The sequence below is a fragment of the Physella acuta genome, unplaced genomic scaffold (assembly GCF_028476545.2).
Source record: "Physella acuta isolate Inbredline_101_S28 unplaced genomic scaffold, ASM2847654v3 ptg001439l, whole genome shotgun sequence".
Lineage (NCBI taxonomy): Eukaryota > Metazoa > Mollusca > Gastropoda > Physidae > Physella > Physella acuta.
In genome coordinates, this window is record NW_026732954.1 from 90,494 (window position 1) to 114,591 (window position 24,098).

Sequence of the window (24,098 nt, forward strand, 5' to 3'; positions counted from 1 at the left end):
AGAGAAGTATAATAATAAAATAATGTTCCCTTACGCGCATTAGATTTCTTATCAGCTGTGAAGCTCCCTTTAAAGGGACATAATACGTCCCCGCCTGCCACAAAGACAAATTCCAGCGTTTTGTTCTAATGCAGTCGACCGTGTCTGGATCTGATTGAATCAACTGATCAGCTTTGTCGGGGTTATGGTCTATCTTTTTCAGGCTACATACAGACACATACAGACACATACATAAACACACCCGCAATCTGATTGAATCAACTGATCAGCTTTGTCGCCGCGGTATTGTGATCTGTCTCTTCAGTCTACATACATATTAACACACCCACCGACCTACAGACACACAAACACCGAGAAATGGTGGCAGAGAACTGATCATGTGACAAGTATTGGAACTTCGACAGATATTCCAGAATAAATTATAAAAGTTGTGTGCCTTAAAATACTCGACAAGATCATCTTTCTTTTTCTCTGAGTAAGTTTAACATAAATGGTATTTAAAACCCTTAAGACCTGACTAATATTATTTTTTTTTTAATTTTAAATTTTGAAACTTTTTTTTATTGAAAACGATTTATCAAAAATTATTTCATTTGTACAGGTGTATTGAATTCCATCCAAAATGACTAGATATAGTATTCGGAATAATGTAACTTTTAAGCTATTACAATTTCGTTTCGTGTTTTGTGTTTTAACTGTTTAGGTTTTTCTGACCGTCATGTCACAGAGAAGGAGAGAATGGAACGGTGAGAAACGGAGAAAACTATCAGCTTCCAGAATATTCAAACTCGGTAAAAGATTTTTAAAATTCTAGATTTTGGGCTTAACTGCAATGTCTGGGTTTTTCCCCATAAACCAAAGTTGTGTTTGTCTACAAGGGGGGGGGGGGGGTCATGTGTCTGCCTAAATAGTGGGGGTCCTGTGTCTGCCTACAGGGGGGTCCTGTGTCTGCCTACGGGGGGGGGGTCCTGTGTCTGCCTAAATAGTGGGGGTCCTCTGCCTACATAGTGGGGGTCCTGTGTCTGCCTACATAGTGGGGGTCCTGTGTCTGCCTACATAGTGGGGGTCCTGTGTCTGCCTACATAGTGGGGTCCTGTGTCTGCCTACATAGTGGGGGTCCTGTGTCTGCCTACATAGTGGGGTCCTGTGTCTGCCTACATAGTGGGGGTCCTGTGTCTGTCTACATAGTGGGGGTCCTGTGTCTGCCTACATAGTGGGGTCCTGTGTCTGCCTACATAGTGGGGTCCTGTGTCTGCCTACATAGTGGGGTCCTGTGGATGGATACATAGTGGGGGTCCTGTGTCTGTCTACATAGTGGGGTCCTGTGGATGGATACATAGTGTGGGTCCTGTGTCTGTCTACATAGTGGGGTCCTGTGTCTGCCTACATAGTGGGGGTCCTGTGGATGGATACATAGTGGGGGTCCTGTGTCTGCCTACATAGTGGGGTCCAGTGGATGGATACATAGTGGGGGTCCTGTGTCTGCCTACATAGTGGGGTCCTGTGGATGGATACATAGTGGGGGTCCTGTGTCTGTCTACATAGTGGGGTCCTGTGGATGGATACATAGTGGGGGTCCTGTGTCTGCCTACATAGTGGGGTCCAGTGGATGGATACATAGTGGGGGTCCTGTGTCTGCCTAGTGGGGGTCCTCTGTCTACATAGTGGGGGTACTGTGCGTACATAGCGGGAGTCCTATGTCTGACTACAGCGTGGGTCATGTGTTTGCCTACATAGTGGGGGTTCTAATCACCCGCCCCAGTCTAATTATCACATGTAACATCGACCTGGGAAGCCTATCCAAAATGTCGCACTTAGGTAAAAATTAACTCATATAACCATCCCTTATTGAAACATAAAATAAACATCATTAACACATCTATAAACACATCTATAAATAATACCATCACTAGGTGGGGTAAAGTGGGGGCAAACCGATGTTTAGTTATTTTGACATCCCAACGCCCCCCCCCCCCCCCCACCCCTTCCATTGCCCTTATTCAGACAGTTTAATATAAAACTTTTCATCGAGCATTTTGACGTTATGGTTTTACATGGAGCTGGGTCTCTTCTAAACATAGTCAAGCTATTTTTAGTAGACTGTCTGCACCTCCCTGTCCCACCCCGTTCATCTTGAGCTCACCCATACCACAGGTCGTTTCAATATTACGTCACATCCGCTCTCCTGTCTTCACTAAAGCATCCTTATCCAGTGATCTTCATAATTAGTCAACCTTGTTAAAATCGATGATGAATTTCTAAATATTATTTCTAAAATATTAAACTTTTGACCTGTTAGTAATAGATTTTAGTTTTGACTCCTTGTATTCAACATGCGTATTACTTTAATTTGACCAAAGATTTAATTTTCAATATACAACAGTGAATTTTTTATTTTTTTTTATTTTCTCAGAGGCTGCGTTGAACCCTGGTTTGGCGGAGAAATTAAAAACTTTTTCAGCCCAGCCTAAGCCTGTAGCAGTGACCACCGGAACCACGCCCCGGATCCACCCTGTGCCCAGACTATCCCGGCAGCAAGCAGTTCTTAGAGCGGAAGCCTTGAACAAATTTAAATGGAAGCTTCCAAAAATAGATTCCAAACAAAACGAGGCTAAAAAACGAATCACCGATGTCTTTTTGTCTGTTTTGAATTTAAACAAAGACGCACGCAGCAGTACGCTTGTGCCTACATCAAAATCACTCACATTTCCGTTAAACAGTCTCGGTGAACCATTTCTTAGACGACCAACGACGCATGCGCCAACTCCTGTCCAGCAAAACGGAGATTTATTTACCCTCATCTTAAAAGGGAAAGAACTCAAACCATTCGCATTCAAGGGAGATCAACTAAAAGCCATTCAGTTCTACGCCTCGCATTACCCTCTACTTCTCCGCAAACTTTTTGACGGGTACGGGTCCTTACCAGGTTCTGCTAAAGCTATTACCGGAAATGACGTCATTGACGCGCTGAGAATGACAAGTGCCGAGAGGCGGTGCCAAGAAATCAACGCTTGGATCGTCAGGCTGGATGAGTGTCTGCGGTGGTTTGAGATCGATCCTGAGGATGCTGGTGCCATTGAAACTGTTCTAAGATCGGAATCTTTCACGCCCAATACCTGGGAGTGGAACATCCAAAAATATCATTTACCAGAACTGAACTAAGTCACGCTTTTTTGACGATTTTTACCTCCCCCCTCCCCTTCGTCACACGTCGTCACAGAAAGCCAGCCCCCCCCCCCCTTAAAATGACGTCACACTACGCATAACCCCCCCCCCCCCTCAAAATTGCAGTTGCATTTTTTTAAACATAAATATTTTTCTAAAATCTTGTCTGAATCCTGTCGAAATAGAGTATTTTAATTAATTCCTATTACAATTTATTAAAAGTTTTCTAAAACGCGAAATAATATCTAAAATTCGTTTTCTAACATTGCTTTTTTATAATGCAAAAGTGCGACGTCGCACCATCATACACCGTCACAAAGTTACGGAACCTCCCCTCCCCCCTACGAGTGTGACGTCATTTATGGACGACCCCTAAACCCCGACCGGCCTAATTTGACTGTCCTACATATAAATTTTTTAATATGATTGTTATTATGTGGCAGACTAAAGTTAAGGAAACGACAATAAACTGTCTAATCTGATATTAAGGTATGTTGTCTATAATAAACAACAAGTATCAGGATTAAATGAATTGACATGCCATTGGTAAACAGGTATACAAGATGATAATGTTAGGTTTGTTTAGATTTGTTCCCCACTATTTTTGACGTTTATTTTGGTTGTGAGAAAAAAATAAAAAAGTCGTTTGTAAGCTTTTTATTTAATTCATATGACTGTTTTATTGGTTTTTTTGTTTATTTGTTTGTGGCTTTGTGGAAAATCTTGAACCTCACTTGAAACCCACAAGTAATCAGTGTTTCTTCCAGGCTTTTTTCTCAGGGGGGGGGGGGGGCACTTGAAATTTTTTTTTTGGGGGGGGGGGGGGGGGTGGGTGGGGGGTAGACCTTCTTCGGGGGCGGACGGCGGACACGGTTAAAAGTGTATATTTTCTATATAAATTTCATTTCGTTCGGGTGGAGTGGCGGCAGTGGCGTAGCGAGGTCGGGTGTCACCCGGTGCGGCACTTAATGGTGTCACCCCCCCCCCCCCCAGAGGCATAGAGACCCTTCACAGGGACAAACTTTCAAATTTTCGATTTGCACCCCCCCCCCTCAAACTTTCGATTTGCACCCCCCCCCCCTCGAGTTTTCGATTTGCACCCCCACCCTCAAACTTTCGATTTGCACTCCCCCTCGAGTTTTTCTCTATATATTTTGCTATTTTTTGCCTTGGTGTCACCCCCCTAAATGGTGTCACCCGGTGCGGTCCGCACCCCCCGCCCCCCCCCCCTCGCTACGCCCCTGAGTGGCGGTAGACTTTTTTCGGGGGTGGGGGTGGGGCGAAGATGTCTGGAAGAAACTCTGCAAGTAATGCAGATATTTCGTTAATTCAAACTTGCCAGACACATAATCAGGACTGCGTAAGAATTTTATTTTTATTATACATTAGATTAGTCATTACAATTTAATTAAAACATTGAAGAAAAAAGTCTGAAAGAAATACTGCACAAACAGCAGCCCACAACTGAGGAGAGTTGATCACTGCTGCATGGTTTCTAGCATGAGATTCGTCTACGGACTGTGAAGGGGCAGATATTTGTATTTTCTTTTAGAGATTGCAAGCTATTGGTGAGGTTTTAATTTAAAGCAGATATTTTTAATCGTAGGTGGTGTCGACTTTATTTTTAAAAAAAATTACAAAAAATAGTAGAAAATAAAAACAACTGTGAAAACATTTATAAGAAGTTTTTATATAAAATGAAAATTACATATAATGAAAATTAAATATGACAAAACAAACTTGCAATAGTGTGTCGTCACACGTTTTACCTCCCCCACCCTCCTTTCCCCACAACGTCACCATTGTCGATCATTTTAAAATCCAATGATAACTATTTTCGAAGATCAATTTTCATCATGACCGAATACGCACTTTGACTAGATTCGTGAATTGCTACAGTTTCCCAATGTATGGAGCTAAACTAATGTATAGATTCTAATACCCACAAGAAATAAAAAGGGAGGGACAACGGACAAGGCGACCAGGATTATATAGAAAATCTTGATCTCACTGTTTAGCAATTTGTAAGTATTTTTATCTGGCAAGTCTCACCGGCTCGTTTTGTTGACAATACCAACCAAAACTTTTACTTAATGTACTTAATAAGTCATTAAGTAGATCTACTTATCTAACTGTACTGTGTATAAAGTTTACATTGTGCTGAAATATTTATAACATGCACACTATTTTCTAAAACATGCATCATGGACCTAAAGACAATTTATTTAACGCTACTTGTTTTCAATCAATTGTTTTATCTTCTTAATGCCCATGTCAGCAGTGGCGAAGATTATGATTCCAGCTTTAGCAGCGATAAAAACTTAAAGCTTGTTGTTGATTCAGCCAAATCACCAAGGTGATTAGATCTAGTCTATTAGAAGATCCTAGAATCTAACAATATTTAATAAATAATTAAGTAGAGTATATTTTACTATACAATGTCATATCCAGTTATTTTTTGTTTTGCTGCCAGTGGCAGTATGTCATACTCCCATTATTACATCATTCATTTATGATTTTATATAATATATATATATAATATATTATCATAATCATGACATTATGTTTTGTTTGCTTATGTATGTCTATTTTACAATGTTGTAACTAGTATTACTAGTAAAGGTTGTGATAGGGCTCAGACAGGGATTGGCAAACTAGAGACTTAGAGTAAAATAAAATTATAAAAATAACAAAGAAGGAATATTAGAATTCATTAGATAGTTTTAAATGAAATAATTATTGATAATTCTATTAGAACTTAAATAAGGGATAGTTAGTGTGGTCTGCAATATGCAAAGCTGCATTTACAGGCAAACTTAAGACTTTTAGGTAGGTTAGTGATTGTGTGCGCTACCACTTTGCTACAGCACCATGTCATATCAGTTGTTATATGAGGTAGGCCCAATATGATAAGTACAATGAACAATGATAATTAGCAATCAGAAAGAAAAGAACTTAAGGATAAAATTTCATTGTTCATCTCAATTGGCTTTGCAGCTGTTAAGGGGATATGCTATGTTTTTTTCTATTTTTTACAGTTTAAGATCTAAAGCCTTTTGAATACTTTAATCATATTTGGCATATAAAAGTAAGTATTGAACAGCAAAAAAAAAAGGTCGAAAACAATTTTGGTTGTCATGGAAACCAAAAAACCTCCGCCATTTTGAATTTTTCGGTACTTTTAAAAATGCTAAGGCTTTTTTATTTATGCATCTATAGCAATCAAATTTAAACTGCTTATATTTCAGTATATATTAAAACTTTTGTCACGACAACTTTTTGAAATAATTACTAGTAAGAATTTTACAAGGTCTAAAATATCGTACCCTTATTAGTATTCAAAAGCTTCAAAATGTGCATATTAATTACCGAATACTTTTTTTCTATGAAAGCAATCACAATTCCCTCGTGACAAAAGTTGTATTTTTGCATCAAGAACGTTTACTGAAAATATGGTTGGTATTGTTTAATAAATAAAAAAGTAGTAGGCTTTTTAGTGTTAAATACCTGCGAACTGAGAAAAACCGCAAAAAGTAACGAAAACTAGGTCAGGAAAGTACCATATCTGCGTAAACTGCAAAGCCGATTGTAAGCTTTGGGTGTTTCCGAGATGTAGGAAATTAAGTTTATTAAATACACGAGGAATCCAGCTTTCCAATGATGTCAAATACAATATAATGACGGATATAAAACTTTTCATAGAGAGCTTGTAAGATTGGGAAAAATTGATAATTTTTTATTAATAGGGTCATAAAAATCGTAATTCAAACACATAAAATATTTTTTTTTCTTTAAAGTTATTATTTTCTATATACAAAAATGGACAAAGTATCCAAAAGTGCAAGAAACCCATCATGACAAAAAACAAGAAATTTTGTGATTTTTTTCCGCGCATATCCCCTTAAGTCTCCAAAAATCTCACATTTTTCATATAAATCAAAAAGACAAATTTTAAGTTTATATTTTACTGCATGTTTCAGATATCTCTTATATGAGGTTAATCCTGGTGAGGGATTTAATCTGCGCAGAGATGTGTACATGAGAGTGGCTGTGCTTGTGAAAGCTCTCAACGAGGTTTCTCCATGGATTCTGGTCTTGCCACCATGGAGTCATATTTACCATTGGAAATCACGGGATATCGGCTCACAGGAAAAAATGCCTTGGTCAACTTTCTTTGACATAGCAAGTTTAAGAAGATTTGTGCCTGTGATGGAATTTGATGAATTTTTAAAAAGTTTGTTCATCTTCGTGTTGTAAACCTTTTGATTAAAAAGCATTTTAAAAAAAATGCATACTTAATATTATTATGTTTTTTTTATCGTTGTGTATCAGTCAGCAAAGAACCAATAATTGATGAGCTTTACTATCTTCAACACTATAAAGAAGGCTGGGAGACATGGGAAGAAAAGATGGATAAAAGACCTTGTATCAACAACCCTTATTTTTTAGTAAGTAGAATTGGAAGTGATAGTTATCTACCTTTAATGTATTATGTATTTAAATCTTGAAAGACACACACGTTATTAGTAATATAATATATTGAATAAAATTTGTATAGTATAATGTTATAGTAAGTTAAATTATGTATAATACATATTTTATTTTTTCGCTTCTTAAACTTGTGCGATTTTGTCAGGATGAAGCAAGCAAGCTGTGGCATGGATGGTTCTTTGGTTATGACGAGAAAGTGGCAGCCCGCACATTAGAATGTGTCTCTGTTATGGGCCATGCCACTTACCTCAAGCCTTTTCTCTTATACAACACCACAGGGAGGTTGGTACTTACAATTGCTAAATGAAACTAAAATTCTTCTTTTTAAAGTAGTTGGTAAATGCTACTGAAAATTTTAATGTGATATTTCTTAATTTTATAATTTTGTATATGTTTAGTTACTTAAGATTTAAATGGTACTTTTGTATTATAAAATAAATTGTGTAAACTTGTGTACAGATTTTTAAAAATTTTCATTGCCTCCTCTGCCCATGTGTCAGAACTCAATACTTTTTGGAGTTAGCGACTCCTGTCCGACCATGCTATTTCCTTAATTTATTTTAATTTATAACTGTTCTACTTTGAAACGGGTTGTTTCCCTAAGTACAATAATAAATGCCAACTTGTCAGAGTTAAAGTTTTTTTTTAATGATAGGTAAAACAATTTTATTTTTACAAACTAACTTCCAACTCGAATGTTTTATTTTCAGATCTGTGATGATTGATAGAGCAGAGACTGTTTTACATGACAGATATGGGGATGCCCTCTTTTGGCAGGTAGTATTAGCTAAACATTTAACCATTTAGATTGTTCTGCTGTTTTAGAAAGAAAACAATTGGCTTCTGACCAAATAACCAATAAAGGGCCAAGAACTGCCAAATGTGTTTGAACAATATAATTTATTTAAGTCAGTATTCTGTTTTTCTCTATGTAGTTCTTTAACTGTGTTTATTCTGAATAAAATTAATGTGAAATAACTAAGAGTTCATATTGATAATAATTTGAGTAAATTTTTGTGGAAAGTTAAGGAGTTGCACAGTAAACTTTGTATACTCTAAATCAGGGGTCTCCAAACTACGGCCCGCGGGCCGAATGCGGCCCGTGAAGTCCTCTCATCCGGCCCGCGGAGATCTTTTTGTCTAAGGAAAAATCGTTTGTTGGTGATGGCTGAGGAACTTTGCCCAGAAAAATTAAAGACATGCCTGGAAGAAACTGGCCCCCGAACTGAAATTTGATAGTTAATGCGGCCCTCGGACTGAAAAGTTTGGAGACCCCTGCTCTAAATTAAGCTGTATTTATTTTAATTGGTATTATTTAAATTTTTATAAAGCACATAGGTATGCCATAACTTTAAAACGATAACCGTGAGCATATTATCATCAACAGCGTGTAGCTGTCATCATCTTGTGATGGTATCAAATGTTTAATAACAATTTACATTATAATTTTTACAAATCTGCTTTAGTAAGTCAAAATGTGTTTTTTTCCTAAATAAAAGGTGAGACGAAGCATGAGGTTCTCAAAGCACTTGAGGGATATTGGTGATGTGTTTAGGATGGATTATCTTAACTCAACAGATGAGCAGGATCTGACCAGGCTGGAAGAAAACTGGATGGACATGAAGGTGAAAATTTATTGTTGTTTGATCTAGTCTTTTTTGTGAAGTAAAATTCCTTTTTTTAACAGTGCATTGTATAGCCTTTCTTATTACATTAGTACTTGTACAAAATTTTAAGTGCTTTAACATATTATATGATTGCTGAGTGCTTGAATCAGAATGATATAATTTCTATGTGAATTTTATCATTGCTCAGTGAATTATATCATTGTTCGGTAAATTATGTCATTACTGTAATTAGGACTATATTATTGCCATATGAATTACATCGTTGTTAGATATTAAAATCAGACTGCATTTGGCTTTTTTAAAAAGTTTTTCTAGGAAAACATTTCCACACAAACAAATAGTTACTCTTTTGATGGTGAGATCTGAAACAGTGGGACTGCTGAAATAATACACATATATTAGATAATTTAAATTAAATAGCAGTATTTTATTTTTAAGTCTTTATTTTTTGACATGATGAATTGAATAAAGAATAATGAATTGAATAAAGAATAAATATTGATGTTCTGAACCTAAATGGAATATATTGTTTACTGATTGCTTTAGAGCTCATTTAAGTTAATCCTCAGTTTTATGTAAAGTTAATTTTAAACTTTCAAAATAAATAAATATTGAGAAAAAACTCGTATTTAAAAAAAAATGTATGCTGAAGATAATCTACAATTTTAGTAATCATTGTTCTGAACACATTTCCCAACAGAGAAAACACGGTGATGCAATTGGTGGTCCATATCTGGCAGTTCACCTGCGTAGAGCTGACTTTGTCCTGGTACGAGAGAAGGATGTCCCCTCACTAAAACACGCAGCCACGCAGATCATAAAGCTGTTGAACGATCTGGCTCTGAGCAAAGTCTTTATAGCCACAGACGCACCTGTACAAGGTGAACTTTTTGGCTTTTTTAATACCCACACACCCCCCACACACACACACACACCTCATTCAATTCTTCAATACCTCTCTTGTTAATTCTGATAAAATGAAGTGATAATGATTTGAATCTTCCTTTGTAGCTCACTTAGATTTAAATTTGTTTTGAAAAGATAGCTTCTTCTTTTTTGTTAAACTTGAATAGAATTAAAATAACCTGCAATAGCTTTGATAAGGTTTAATGTAGTGCCTTTTATTCTGTATATTTTTTAAATAGAGTATAACGAGCTGAAAGGTTACTTAAAAGATTACCAAGTGTATCGTTACCAGCCTTCTATGGAGAACAGGTTGAAGTACAAAGATGGGGGAGCAGCCATTGTTGACCAGTGGATTTGTGCCCATGCTAGGTAACCTGAGGGTTCAAATCCTCTTAACTAGTCTGGTTTTTCTCCTAGTAGGGGGAGCTTAGGACTTTCTTTATCCCATAATGTAATGAGTAAAGTGATCTAATTAATTAGTACTAAAGCTATCCCCATGTATATTATCCAGTGAAGAAAATATATTTTCTTTCTATTTATAAAAGCACCACAATGAGATTTCATTTATTTTTAGAGCCAGACAGTGAGATTATCAAAGTGTGCCTTTCTTAAATACATACAGCTAGCTAAATGAGAAATGGATTGATATCCAACTAGGCCCATTTGTAATGGGGGACTTTAACACCGTTTGTTATATTATCATTTTCTGTTGTGAGGTATATCAAGTTTGTTACATAATAAATAACATCTGTGTCCTTGCAGATATTTTATTGGAACAAAAGAGTCGACATTTTCATTTAGAATTCAGGACGAAAGAGAAATTCTGGGCTTCAAACCAGAGACAACGTTCAATCGTCTCTGTCACGAGAATGACAAAGTTTGTGAACAGCCATCTAAATGGATGATTCAATACCCTTGACCCTCCCCCTATCACCCCTTTCCCATCAATAATTTAATACTCATAACCTCTACCCTTTTCCCATCCAAATAAATGATTCAACCCCCCCCCCCCCAACCCCATCCAAATAATTCAGTACCTAAAACAATCCCGTCCCTTCCCCATCCAAATGAAAGTTTCACTACCCATGACCCCCATATAAAAACTTTAGAATCTCTTTGAGAATTTAATTTAGTTTTTCCCGTTTACTGTACCAATGTCTTAATTTGTACAGAAATTTTATAATGTTAGCAAACAGTTACATTTTTAAACAATGTGTAGGTTTATGTAATTGCTGTATCTGTTCATGTCATTGTTTCTTTACTGTTGTGATGTTACAAGCAAGTGCAATTAAATTAGGAGCATATTCCTGTTGTCCTTACTTTATATATTTGAGACTCTACAGCTATGATAACAATATAACATAACATTATAACATTTATTATGATAACATTATTAATATGTACTTTATTTTTTTAAATGAAGATTGACTTTAAAACTGGAATAAAGTATTATATTTGTAACCTATCTTCTGTATATCCAAAACTGTTCTACTAGATGTTTAGTAGTGAAAGGATGTGTCCATTTTGTGACATTAGGATGTTCGTGTACATTTTGTGATGTGTAAACCTTCTCTCATCAGGATGTCTGTTTACATTTTGTAACATCAGGATGTTTGTTTACATTTTGTAACATCGGGATGTTTATTTATATTTTGTAACATCAGGATGTGTAAACCTATCTCTCATCAGGATGCCTATTTACATTTTGTAACATCAGGATGTCTGTTTACATTTTGTAACATCTGGATGTTTATTTACATGTTGTAACATCAAGATGTAACAAGGCTCTTGGTCATCACCAACACCACATAGCACAGTATATTAAAGTGTTGAACAAATGACCCACTCCACATTGTATTATACTTTATGTGGATGATCGCTAAACGTTTGTTATCCTGAATTTCTATTGCACCAATTACTATGTCTTTGTTTACTTTTCTTTATCATCTGCTGATTTGAAACAAAAAATATTTTTTTTTGTAAGAAATTACCAAGAAATCTATTTTGTTGTTTGACCAAAGTCTGATAGATTTTGCCTTGACCAAGGGAGTTAACTAAGGTGAGTTTTAAAAAATTTAATTATAAAGCTTCATCGAAACTTGATAGCATGTATAACATGTATGTATTTTTTTTTGCAGAAATTCTTAATAGAAAAAACTCAATAAATTCAATTATCATTGTATTTTTGGGATTTATTTTTTTTGTGTAAACTAAAACTGATAATTGGAAAATCCAATTTTGTAAGATTGTAAAAAAATAATTTCAAATTTCTCAATATTCCATGATAAGTGACATTAGGGCAAATTACATAATTGGCGTGAATTAACTGATTCCAAAAATTATCATATTTTAAAAAGCGAACAAAAATTATTTCCCTTTAGTTTATACTTGAATTGTGAAAGGGCCAGAGTTATTTTATTTTTAGATTGAACCACATGATTAAAGAATTAATAAACTAATTTGTTTTTTGTGTGAGTTTTTTAAAACAATTAGAGAAAGACAAAAAAAAATAATTCTTCCAGTTAAATTTTTAAAAATTGCATTGAATAGAAAGTATATTCGTTTGTGCTTGTAAAGATATGAGACAAGACAGTTTTTTATTGAAGATTTTTATCCTTGTCATTAGTGTCAATTGTTTTGCTACATCTAATTTACCATTTTATTAAGTATCTGCAGACAAACATCTCCCCCTCCCCCCATTATGAAAAAATATTTTAAAAATAAAAACTTATAAAAATTAGTGCTCATGACCATATAGTTTAGACAACTTAAAACATATTAGCAAATCCTTTAGCATATTGGAGGAATTTCTTTTCGATATTAGAATTAAGAACCAAGAAGAAGAACCGACTCTTTATAAAACTTCTTGTTTACATCATTGTATTTTAATTTTTCTCAATAAAATTCTTAACATTGACAGTAGTAAAAATGATTTTAAAAACAAACTTTACATGTTTGGCAAAAAGAGATTTTTATAACTAGACTTAGAATGAGAGATAAAATATACATCCAACAAGTTTTAATTCCACCTGTACTGCCCTGTGTTTATAGAGTTGGCGAATGTCACATTTTCTCGTTTAATATCATACTCTGCTGGGATCACAATGAGGAGGAAGACGTATGCAAGGACAGTGGCTACAAAAGACAACAGAAACAAACACCTATCCACAACTTTAGCTATGGTACACCACTCGGCGATCATTATCCGAGCTCTTTTTAAAACAATACGGGGGTTTTCTTTATGTGTATCTTCCCGCTTTTGTTCGTAGGCGTATTGTCTTTTGCGTGGGTGACGAGCAGGGCTGGTGTTCCTGGAAGAAAGAATGGGGTTTAGGTTTGTTTTAGGGGACTGATTGATGATCTTTTCCAGTGGGTCGTCTTTGTGTTGACATTTGCACGCTGTCTGCGTTGTGTGTTCCTGGTCTGGAATAAAGTCTTCTCGTAAAACCCAGACATCCTCTTCGTCTGTCTCACAACTGTCTGTTGATTGGTTGAAGTGAGCTGCATGCTGGGGCATGCTGTGGTCGCTCATTGTTTTGAAAAAGCTGTCTGCATGTAATGAAGACTGAGAGGATGGCGTCTGAAGATCAGAGGTGAAGGATTTATTCTGCGACATGTCTGTAAGTAAAAGGTCGTTGGCAGTGGATGACCCTAGACTGTACGCATCTAAAGCCGTTTCCTGTTGATCGCAGTCTCCGCTGCAGAAGGTCAGCATGGAGCTGGGATCTTGTGGGCTGGATTGTGTGTACAGTCTAGGGGCCGGTGAATTTGGCACCTTCTTTAGCAGAGGTGAACTAGACTGGGGGTCGTTGACCTCAATGTTTTCATCCTCCTCCGGGGTTGACTCGTGTAACACACCCCGTCTGTTGTGGTACAGCAGACGTGAGTCTCGGAGATTCTGTGTGTATGAGTACGGACGCAAGTTTCTGGTTGTGCTTTGATGATACGCAGGATAACGTACAGAGTCGTTTGGTTGATGGGGTGTGCTGGTGTCCTCATCACCCTCACTGCTGCCACTTACTGTGCACCTACTGTCGTGTAGGATGAAGTATTTACAATAGTCCGACTGAAAAAAGACAACAAATTTGACATCAAGTTTTAATAAATAATTTAAAGTATTACATACAAAAAAATGAAAGTTTTGTGAAGATTCCAGTATAATGAAACCCATGTAAGTATAGTAAATAGTTGTAACTATTTATTAGGATCATTACTTTAAAATTAAAGACTTAGTGCTAAAGGTACATAACTCTTGATTAAACTTTATTGTGTTAACAGTTATAGAAATTAGAATATTTAATGTATATGATTGTTTGAAAGAGGAACTAAAAAATTTCAGCATCAAGATCAGTACTTCAGTTTAAGTCTAACTGGAGAAGTAGTGATTAACTCTTTAATTTGATTTGATATACATGAGACTTTAATTTTATAGCCAATAATAACTCTTTCTATACAACTACAAAAGTTCTTTTAGCCTAGTACTGGAGTTGGCAGTTCTTTGAGTGAATATGACTCTAAAAAACAGTGGGGAAAATAATATAGGCCTACATATAATAAACATGAAAAGAATGGTTTTACACCTTAGGGTAATTTAGGATAATTTTAGTCTCAAAGCTTTATTTATTTATTGTAATACGCTGAAACCATTTTACCTTAGACTTAAAGCATCCAATTTTCCAGAAATTTTCTATTTCAGCAACCATGTATGGATTTTTATGCTTTTCTTTTCTATTTATTTTAAAAGGACCAAATATCAATTTTGAGCAAGAGAGTTCTCTCTTTCTAAAAGTGCCAAATATCGTCAGTTCTAAGGGGTGGGTCTATTTCAAATAATGTAGATAATCTTTGAAACCAATTACCAAAATGGGTGCATTAATATTAATAAATAAATAAAAAATGAATAGTAACTTCAAACTTGTAGCCTCAGTTGGATTAGATTTTTAAGACCTATCTTAAAAACTTCATATACTAAAAATCACAGATAACATTAGGCCTACTTGTGTTGTAACTTGTTGTTTGAAAAAAAAATATCAGAATTCTTATTGTGAGGGTCCCTAAATATTGTTTAGCAAAGGAATTTTGAGACAGCCATTTACTTAAAAGGCATCTGACCTTTGAACTAGATACAATGATAAAAGATGAATGTACCAGATAAATTGTTGTGGCAAGAAGCTGAATGTCCTGGCTGACTCTGAAAGGAAGGGCCAGGTACTTGATGCACAAGCTGGCTAGCCACCTGGGGGCAGGTCTCAGCTTTGACCCCCTGTTGTGTAGGTTGGTGACCAGCACGGCACAGATCACAGAGAGTGAGGTCATCGTCATGACAACACAGAGGTAGATGCCTGTGGTTGGGAGAAGTAAGATGTTTTTTTTTAGCAAGGGTGTGGAGGACAAAATGTGGTGATACAACAGGAAACAAGATTTAACACAGATGTGGTGGTGGATATGGGGAGACATGTAAAAAAAAATCTGATCACTGAGAAAAATTTCTTCTCTAATTCTTCAGTTCTAGGTTTACTATTTGACCGTGGCTGATTAGTATAATTGAAATAACAATCTATGTGTTTTCTAAGCTTAAAAAGCCCCCCCCCCCCCCCACCCCTCCCCCTCACCAACTTCCCTTCACACATTAAGCTTCTGTAGAATCAAAAAGCAAATTATAGTAATAATTGATTGCTGTACTCTTGAAATTTAATTAAAAAGATCAGAGGACAATCCAAATGAAATTTCGTTTCTGTCATAAATTATTTATTTTTTGCTACCAATTAAATGAGACATTTGTAACTTATTAATTAAAGGCAAAGCATTATTACCATTTGCAGATCACTTATTAAGTTTATATAAACATTTACATGTAATCAATTAAATGGATAAACAGTTAGGCCTATAGTTTAATTAAAAGGAACAGTTACATTTACAACCTTCCAATCAAAAGCACACTAACACTTGCAACCTACCAATCAAATGGAGTGAGATATTTATAACCTACCAATCAAATGGACTGAAACATTTGCGACCTACCAATCAAAGAGACTGAAACATTTGCAACCTACCAATCAAAGGGACTGAAACATTAGTGACCTACCAATTAAAGGGACTGAAACATTAGTGACCTACCAAACAAAGGGACTGAAACATTTGCGACCTACCAATCAAAGGGACTGAAACATTTGTGACCTACCAATCAAAGGGACTGAAACATTTGTGACCTACCAATCAAAGGGACTGAAACATTTGCGACCTACCAATCAAAGGGACTGAAACATTTGCAACCTACCAATCAAAGGGACTGAAACATTAGTGACCTACCAATCAAAGGGACTGAAACATTAGCGACATACCAATCAAAAGGACTGAAACATTAGTGACCTACCAAATCAAAGGGAGTGAAACATTTGCGACCTACCAATCAAAGGGACTGAAACATTTGCAACCTACCAATCAAAGGGACTGAAACATTTGCGACCTACCAATCAAAGGGACTGAAACATTTGCAACCTACCAATTAAAGGGACTGAAACATTTGTGACCTACCAATCAAAGAGACTGAAACATTTCCGACCTACCAAATCAAAGGGACTGAAACATTTGTGACCTACCAATCAAAGAGACTGAAACATTAGCGACATACCAATCAAAGGGACTGAAACATTTGCCACCTACCAATCAAAGGGACTGAAACATTTGTGACCTACCAATCAAAGGGACTGAAAAGTTTGCGACCTACCAATCAAAGGGACTGAAACATTTGCGACCTACCAATCAAAGGGACTGAAACATTTGCGACCTACCAATCAAAGGGACTGAAACATTTGCGACCTACCAATCAAAGGGACTGAAACATTTGTGACCTACCAATCAAAGGGACTGAAACATTTGCGACCTACCAATCAAAGGGACTGAAAAATTTGCAACCTACCAATCAAATGGACGGAGATTTTTACAACCCACCAATCAAAGGGACTGAAACATTTGCGACCTACCAATCAAAGGGACAGCATCAGAAGATGCAGGGACCTCCTCAGCTATCAGCAACATGAACATGGAGAAAGCCAGGAAGACAGAGAGACCCAGTGTGACCTTCTCTCCAGAGGTCGGAGACAGCCAAAAGGTCATGAGGGTCAACATGGATAGCATTACACAGGGCACGATGATGTTGAAGAGATAGTAAAAGGTGTTGCGCTTTAGGTAGAGAATGGCCTGTTGAAACGAAGAAATTAATGGTTGTTTTAATTAGAAACACTAATTTTTAATCCATGCACATTTGATCGACATAGTGAATAAAAAAAGATAATCGAAAGGTGTTGTCTTATTTTTCAAAGTCAGGGTTTCTTTCAGACATTTGCTTAGAGGTGGCATTTGAAACTTCCAGTGTGTGGGCAATTATAAGAATGGTTTTAAGAATACCCCCCCCCCCCCCACCTCCCCTTGTTGAGAGGGTGATTCGGTGAGTAAAGGGTTAATCTTTCATGATTCAGTGAAGGGTTAATGTATCACAGAGGCGTAGTGAGGGGGAGGGGGGGGGGGCAGGGCGTACATATGTACCTGAGCGCCGACCTTAGGGGGAGCCAAAATGGGTTTGAAAAACAAATTAAAATCTCATTTAGCTGCAGTTTTGCATTATAAATATAAAAAATATATCAGAGGGGGGGGGGGTGCAAATGGAAAGTTTGAGGTGGGGTGCAAATTGCATTGCAAGGTTGTTCCCGAGGGGCACCAAATTGAAAGTTTGTCCCGGGCGCCAGGGAGGGTCGCTACGCCTCTGATGTATCATGTCATTGTAGAGTGAATATTTCATACATCAGTAAAGTATTAATGCAAGTTACTGAAGGTGTTAATATATCACATCAATAAAGGGTTAATAAATTAAGTGTAAAAAAGACCTAATATAAAATGTCAAAGTAAGGTTAATGCATATATATATATATATATATATATATATATATATATATATATATATATATATATATATATATATATATAAAATATGTTAAAGAAGGATCAATGTATCATATAGGGTTTGGGATACAATAAATAGTATTGACAATAGCCAGTAAAGGGTTAAGCTATGTCCACCTTACTGTTATGTGTGGATGTAGACCAAGTCCCCTAGACCTGTTCGCTACACTCTTTTCTAACTTCATGGACAAGAGGTCCCACTCACTGTTTTTGATATAGGTTGATAGATCAACATTGACAACATCTTTACGCACACTGTAATCAACCAGCTTGTGACTGCAAATACAGAATTGATTGGTTGTTTGAATGACCAATCATATCAGTGAGCTCTTCTAAAAAACGTGGAGTGTTAGTTCGTTGTATTGTGATAGCAGTTAATTAAGGGTGTTAGGTATAGGACTGGGGTTAGGGTTTGGGATAGGATTAAATAGTATATGTTGTGTTTATAGAAACATGTGAATTCTACTTCACTTGCCCCATGGACCATAAGGTTAGAAAAAGGAATATTACACATTTAAATGGCAATTAGCAACCCAGCATCCTTTTTTGTAAAGAAGGTCCAATATGTGAAAAACAGCAATAGTTCATTATAAAAACTTTTTATTTTAGCAACAGGAAATTTTGTAAAGTATGAATGAGTTGCTATAGTTACCTGTAGATCCAAGACCCAAATCTAACCATACAAAACTGGTAATCAAATGGAAAATAAGTGATTTTCACAACACAAGAGCTCCTTAGTCTAACTGGGACAGGCCAGTTTACTTCTCCAGTGTGACGGATTTGGATGTAAGCTCCATGGATAAATCCAGTGGATCCATTGTCTGCACTGAAATAGAGAGGGGAGATTATCATTGTCACAGCTTGTAAAAAAAGTACATTTTTTTTATTATATAATGGTTTTGGATTGCCAATGTGATTAATTTGATTTATTGCAAACAAAATTTTAATAATTAAGATAACAACTAAAAAACTGCACATGTTTCATTAATCATAATGATAAACTTCAATAAACAATTAAACAGGTTTCTTTATGTCAATGTTATGACATCTAATTTCTAATCTTGACCCTCTATTCTTGAATACTAATGACCTACCCTGAAGAGGGACACAAACATTTTTTGCTGCATTCATCTGACAAGTCTTATACATAGTGAACTCTTGTGTATTAAAACAGGTAATGGTGTTACTCTTAAAGTCATTTGGTGCCTATTTGATTCAGTTATAGTCCCTAGCCCATCACAAGCGAGTCGTAGAGTATGGGCAGAGAAGCCACAAAAGCCAAACTGGCACTACTTCGGCAGGAGTGAGTGAATGAACGCATTAGGTCTATGTTTAATGGGGGGAGGGGGGGGGTGAGAGGGGACAATATTGACAAATTCCTGGTATTATTTCATTTTTTTTTGTCATGCTTAAATATATTGTCATGCTTTAATATATTATCATGGTTAAATATTTTGGATGTCATGGTTAAATAATTTGGATGTCAGTTGTTAAATATATTGGATGTTACATTAAATGTAATGTAATGAATGTCATGTTAAATGTATTGGATGTCATACTAAATGTTGAATGTACGTAACTAGTCTTAGTTGTAACCTTGAACCTTGCCCAGTGCTTATCCTAATCCTAACAGAATTAAAGCAGAGATTTTAAAATACTCACTGTGACAAAACTGACATTCATTATTATTTTTTAACACTATTGTTAGAGTTATCCATTGGAACGATCATGATTATTGAATTACTTTCACATATAAATTACTCAAAAACTCATACAGCCAGTATTGCCAACACAAACCTAGCTCCGCCTAAGCTTACCAATAAAGTTTTCTAAAATATCAAAGTATTTGTAAATAACAATACAAATACACACTGGTAAACTTACTTGTTGTTTACAAAAGTGCCCCCCCCCCCCCCACAAAACTCACTAATTATATATAAAAGTACCCCCCCTACCAAACTTATTCATTATATATAAAAGCGATCCCCCCTACCCAACTTACTCATTATATATAAAAGTACCCCACCACATAACTTACTCATTATATATAAAAGTGCTCCCCCCCCCCCCCCCCAACAAAACTTGTTTATTAAAGTGCCCCCACTCCCCACACACAAAACTTACTTATTATATAACTTACTTATTATATAAAAACTTACTTGTTGTATATAAACATGTCCCCACCCCCTGACACAAAACTTACTTGTTGTATATGAACGTGTCCCCCACCCCCCACCCCCTGACAAAAAACTTACTTGTTATATATGAACGTGTCAGGCTTCCAGATCTGGTCAGCTGGAATCCTGAGTGACCTGACATTTTTGTACTCCACTGGGTCCCAGGACAGTGCCGGGTCAGTCCAGGTCTGAGACACACAATAAAATAATTAGACTTCTGTGTGAGATATTTGTGCATCGGTTGTAACACTTTTTAATATCGTTAAAAAGTGATGACAGCAGTTCGATCGAACCACAGAGGTTCGGAGAATCAGTCTCAGTGGTTCAGCGGAGGTCAAGACACACAACCGACTCATAATTTGCGATCGGATTTTGTCAGTGTTGACGATAGAAGTTACTGTCATCGGCAGTGGTAATAAGTAATGTAGTGGTAATAAGTTTACGGAACTCAATAGCAAGTTAGAAGCTTTGGAGGTCCACAGAAACACGCAGGTTTGGCTGCACAACTGGACAACTAAAAGAAATGTCGCGAATTGAGGCACTATTAGTGACGGATGGAATAGTCTTCCAGGATGCAACATTGAGGCGAACAAGTTGGCATTTGGAGTGCTGACGGTCTTCGGGTCAACATATTCATGCAAGGAAGCGTTTTCTTACATGAATACAATATAAAGTATAGAAGCCAACTAACTAACTAATAAAAATCTAGAGGCGTGCTTGAAACTGAAAACAACTTACGAGCCAGGTTTAAACAAATTTTCAAAAGGCATGCATGGCCAAACTATTGTAAATAGTATTCAACAATTAAAGTTATAGAACGTGATTACTGATTTTATTATTCTAGCAGATCTAGATAAAATACTGTAATATTTTTTCTGCGAAACATGTGTATGTTTTTATATAAATAAATATTATTTTATATTTAAAGCTATTTATTTTAAATATATATATATATATATATATATATATATATATATATATATATATATATATATATATATAATCGTAATCCAATAACATAATATTGATATAAAATCTTAGTGGCTCTTTTAAAACTGGGAACTTTGGTAAATTGTAACTTTTGGCTCTTCTGTTTCAAATGGTTGCCGACCCCTGGGCTAGTGATGTTCAGTACTTTAAAAATGTGGACAACCACCTAGATAGCATTGAAGAGAGAAAAAGGGATTATAGACGATATTATTGAACTAAAATTTAACATTATCAAGTGGTTATAAGAACAAGCGTTTCATTCTAACAATAATAATGATAATAAAATATAGATAAACTTCTTTGACAATTAATTTAGTAGATAGCTAGCACTTATAGTATGGTTTTCAAAATGTATTACAAATGTTTCTATGCCAGCATCATTTGTGAATATCGACTCGCCTGAACGATTGAGTTTACTCTACCAACTCATTATCTCCCCTTTTGTTATTAAAAATAGCAAGCTTTGTGGTCGTCCATAAATGACGTCACATTCGTAGGGGGGAGGGGGTCCGTAATTTTGTGAAAGTGTGTGATGACCAGAGGCGTAGCGACCCTTCCCGGCGCCCGGGGACAAACTTTTCGATTTGCACCCCCCTCGAGATTTCCATTTGCACCCCCCCCCCCCCTCAAAGTTTCGATTTGCACCCCCCTCAACCTTTCTATTTATTTTTCCAACCCATTTTGGCGCCCCCTAAGGTCGGCGCCCGGGGACATATGTCCTTCCCCGCCCCCCCCCCCCTCGCTACGCTACTGGTGATGAGGGGTCGGAGGGTTCAGATGGTGTGACGTCACACTTTTGCATTATAAAAAAGCAATGTTAGAAAACGAGTTTTAGCCGTTATTTCGCGTTTTAGAAAACTGTTTTAATAAATTGTAATAGGAACTGGTTAAAATACTCTATGTTGACAGAGTTCAGACAAGATTTTAGAAAAACTATCGATGTTTTAAGACAAATTTAACTGCAATTTTGAGGGGAGGGGGGGGGGGGTTGTAGACCGAGGTGTGACGTCATTTTAGAGGTGGGGGGGGGTCTGGTTTTTTGTGACGATGTGTGACGGAGAAAAGGAGTGGAGGGGTAATGATCGTCAATAAAAACGTGACCTCATTCATGGATGAGCCCTTGAGGTTAATGTCAAAAGATAGATTTAATGTCAAATTATACTAAAAAATTTAAACGCACTCAACTGAAAAACAAAACATCGCCGATTACGTTAGAGTTGAGTAGGCCTACTGAGATTTGACAACAGACAACAGAACATTTTGCCACAAGTAAAAGCATGTTTTAAAAAAAACAAGATACTTTTCTTGTTTTTAATCACAGCTACAGACATGCAACTCATCACGTAGGCCTAGACAATATTTTTAACATTGGCATCGTTCTGTCTCCCAACAACAAAAGAAAACACGTTTTACAGCCAATCTCCGACTTCCGGTACTAAAGTTCACGACATCAACACCGAATCGATTACTGAACAAATGTTCCTCGTCTATATCCCCTACCCCCCGCTCGCACCACAGTGGTGTAACAAGGCGGAGGTGACAGTGTTTCTTCCAGACTTTTTTCTCAGGGGAGGGGGGCACTTGAAGTTTTCGGGGTGGGGGGGGGGGTGGACTAAAATTTCCCGGGGGGGGGGGGGGGTTGGAGCGGACACTGTTAAAAGTATATATTTTCTATATAAATTATATAAATTTAATTTCGTTCGGGGGGGGCGGTAAAAAAATTTCGGGGCGGACACTGTTTAAAGTATATATTTTCTATAAAAATTCCATTTCGTTCGGGGGGGGGGGGGGGGGTGGGTAAACTGGAGATGCTTGGAAGGAACTCTGGGAGGTGGGGGGGGGGGTTGGTGCGGTCTAAACCAGTGACACCATTTAGAGGGTGACACCATAACGAAAATTCGGAAAAAAATTACTGTGAAAACAATGTTTTTTCTTCACCCGATCACGTGACACCCCTGTTTTTTTTCCCCCGAAAACATTCGTGTCTACCTTATGTACGTGACCACCACGTGTAACGCTAGCGACAGTTACCGTGTCAAGTCACAGTCACCAAATGTTATCCAAGTGTCCTGACCTCAATGTTATTGAAACGTTAGCCCGTGTCATCATTAGTGTTACTCCTTGTAGCCCAGGCTTACCCCAAAGTTTACTGGTATTACCCCAAATGTTCCACTGTGTTGCTCAATGATCAATACTACCCCATGTGACCCAAATGTTAACCCGTATTACCCCATGTTACCCAAATGTTAACCCGTATTAACCCATGTTACCCAAATGTTAACCCGTATTACCCCATGTTACCCAAATGTTAACCCGTATTAACCCATGTTACCCAAATGTTACCCCGTATTAACCCATGTTACCCAAATGTTAACCCGTATTAACCCATGTTACCCAAATGTTACCCCGTATTACCCCATGTTACCCAAATGTTAACCTGTATTAACCCATGTTACCCAAATGTTAACCCAGATATTACCCCATATTACCCAAATGTTAACCCGTATTACCCCCAGTTACTTAAATTTTACCCTGTGTTACACCAAACTTTACACCACATTACCCAAAACGTTACCCCAAACGTTACCCCAAAAATTACCCCACTTACCTGGTCTATGAAAACGTTTGTGGTCAACACCTGCTGTCTTTCATTCTGAGAAGAAAAAAACAATATTGTCAACGTTAGTGTGGCTATAAAAATTACTGTAATCTTTGTTGAGTGCGGTTAAAAAAAAAAGACGCCAAGATGTTTGAAAATCTATAGTTCTAGGGCAGGGGTCGG

General features: G+C 36.8%; 3 protein-coding genes across 3 annotated transcripts; 2 read left to right on the forward strand and 1 right to left on the reverse strand.

Moving 5' to 3' along the window:
- Positions 1–216: 216 nt before the first annotated feature.
- On the forward strand, positions 217–3,166 carry LOC131927759 (uncharacterized). Its single transcript, XM_059283554.1, has 3 exons — positions 217–475; positions 704–791; positions 2,414–3,166. Exons 2-3 carry the CDS (start codon positions 719–721, stop codon positions 3,160–3,162), a joined length of 822 nt encoding a protein of 273 aa, XP_059139537.1. The 5' UTR covers positions 217–475; positions 704–718; the 3' UTR covers positions 3,163–3,166.
- A 2,203-nt stretch (positions 3,167–5,369) lies between these two features.
- On the forward strand, positions 5,370–11,109 carry LOC131927756 (GDP-fucose protein O-fucosyltransferase 2-like). Its single transcript, XM_059283550.1, has 9 exons — positions 5,370–5,521; positions 7,146–7,399; positions 7,498–7,613; positions 7,802–7,938; positions 8,367–8,433; positions 9,156–9,281; positions 9,985–10,165; positions 10,430–10,559; positions 10,953–11,109. Exons 1-9 carry the CDS (start codon positions 5,370–5,372, stop codon positions 11,107–11,109), a joined length of 1,320 nt encoding a protein of 439 aa, XP_059139533.1.
- Positions 11,110–13,059: 1,950 nt separating this feature from the next.
- Positions 13,060–23,969, reverse strand: LOC131927762 (neuronal acetylcholine receptor subunit alpha-5; the record flags this gene model as incomplete). The annotated part of the gene is given in 7 exon segments (XM_059283561.1): positions 13,060–14,256; positions 15,339–15,532; positions 17,174–17,390; positions 18,272–18,425; positions 18,802–18,975; positions 20,405–20,514; positions 23,925–23,969. Coding segments are annotated over 7 exon segments (1,941 nt in total), but the record flags the coding sequence as incomplete, so codon positions are not given.
- Positions 23,970–24,098: the final 129 nt, after the last annotated feature.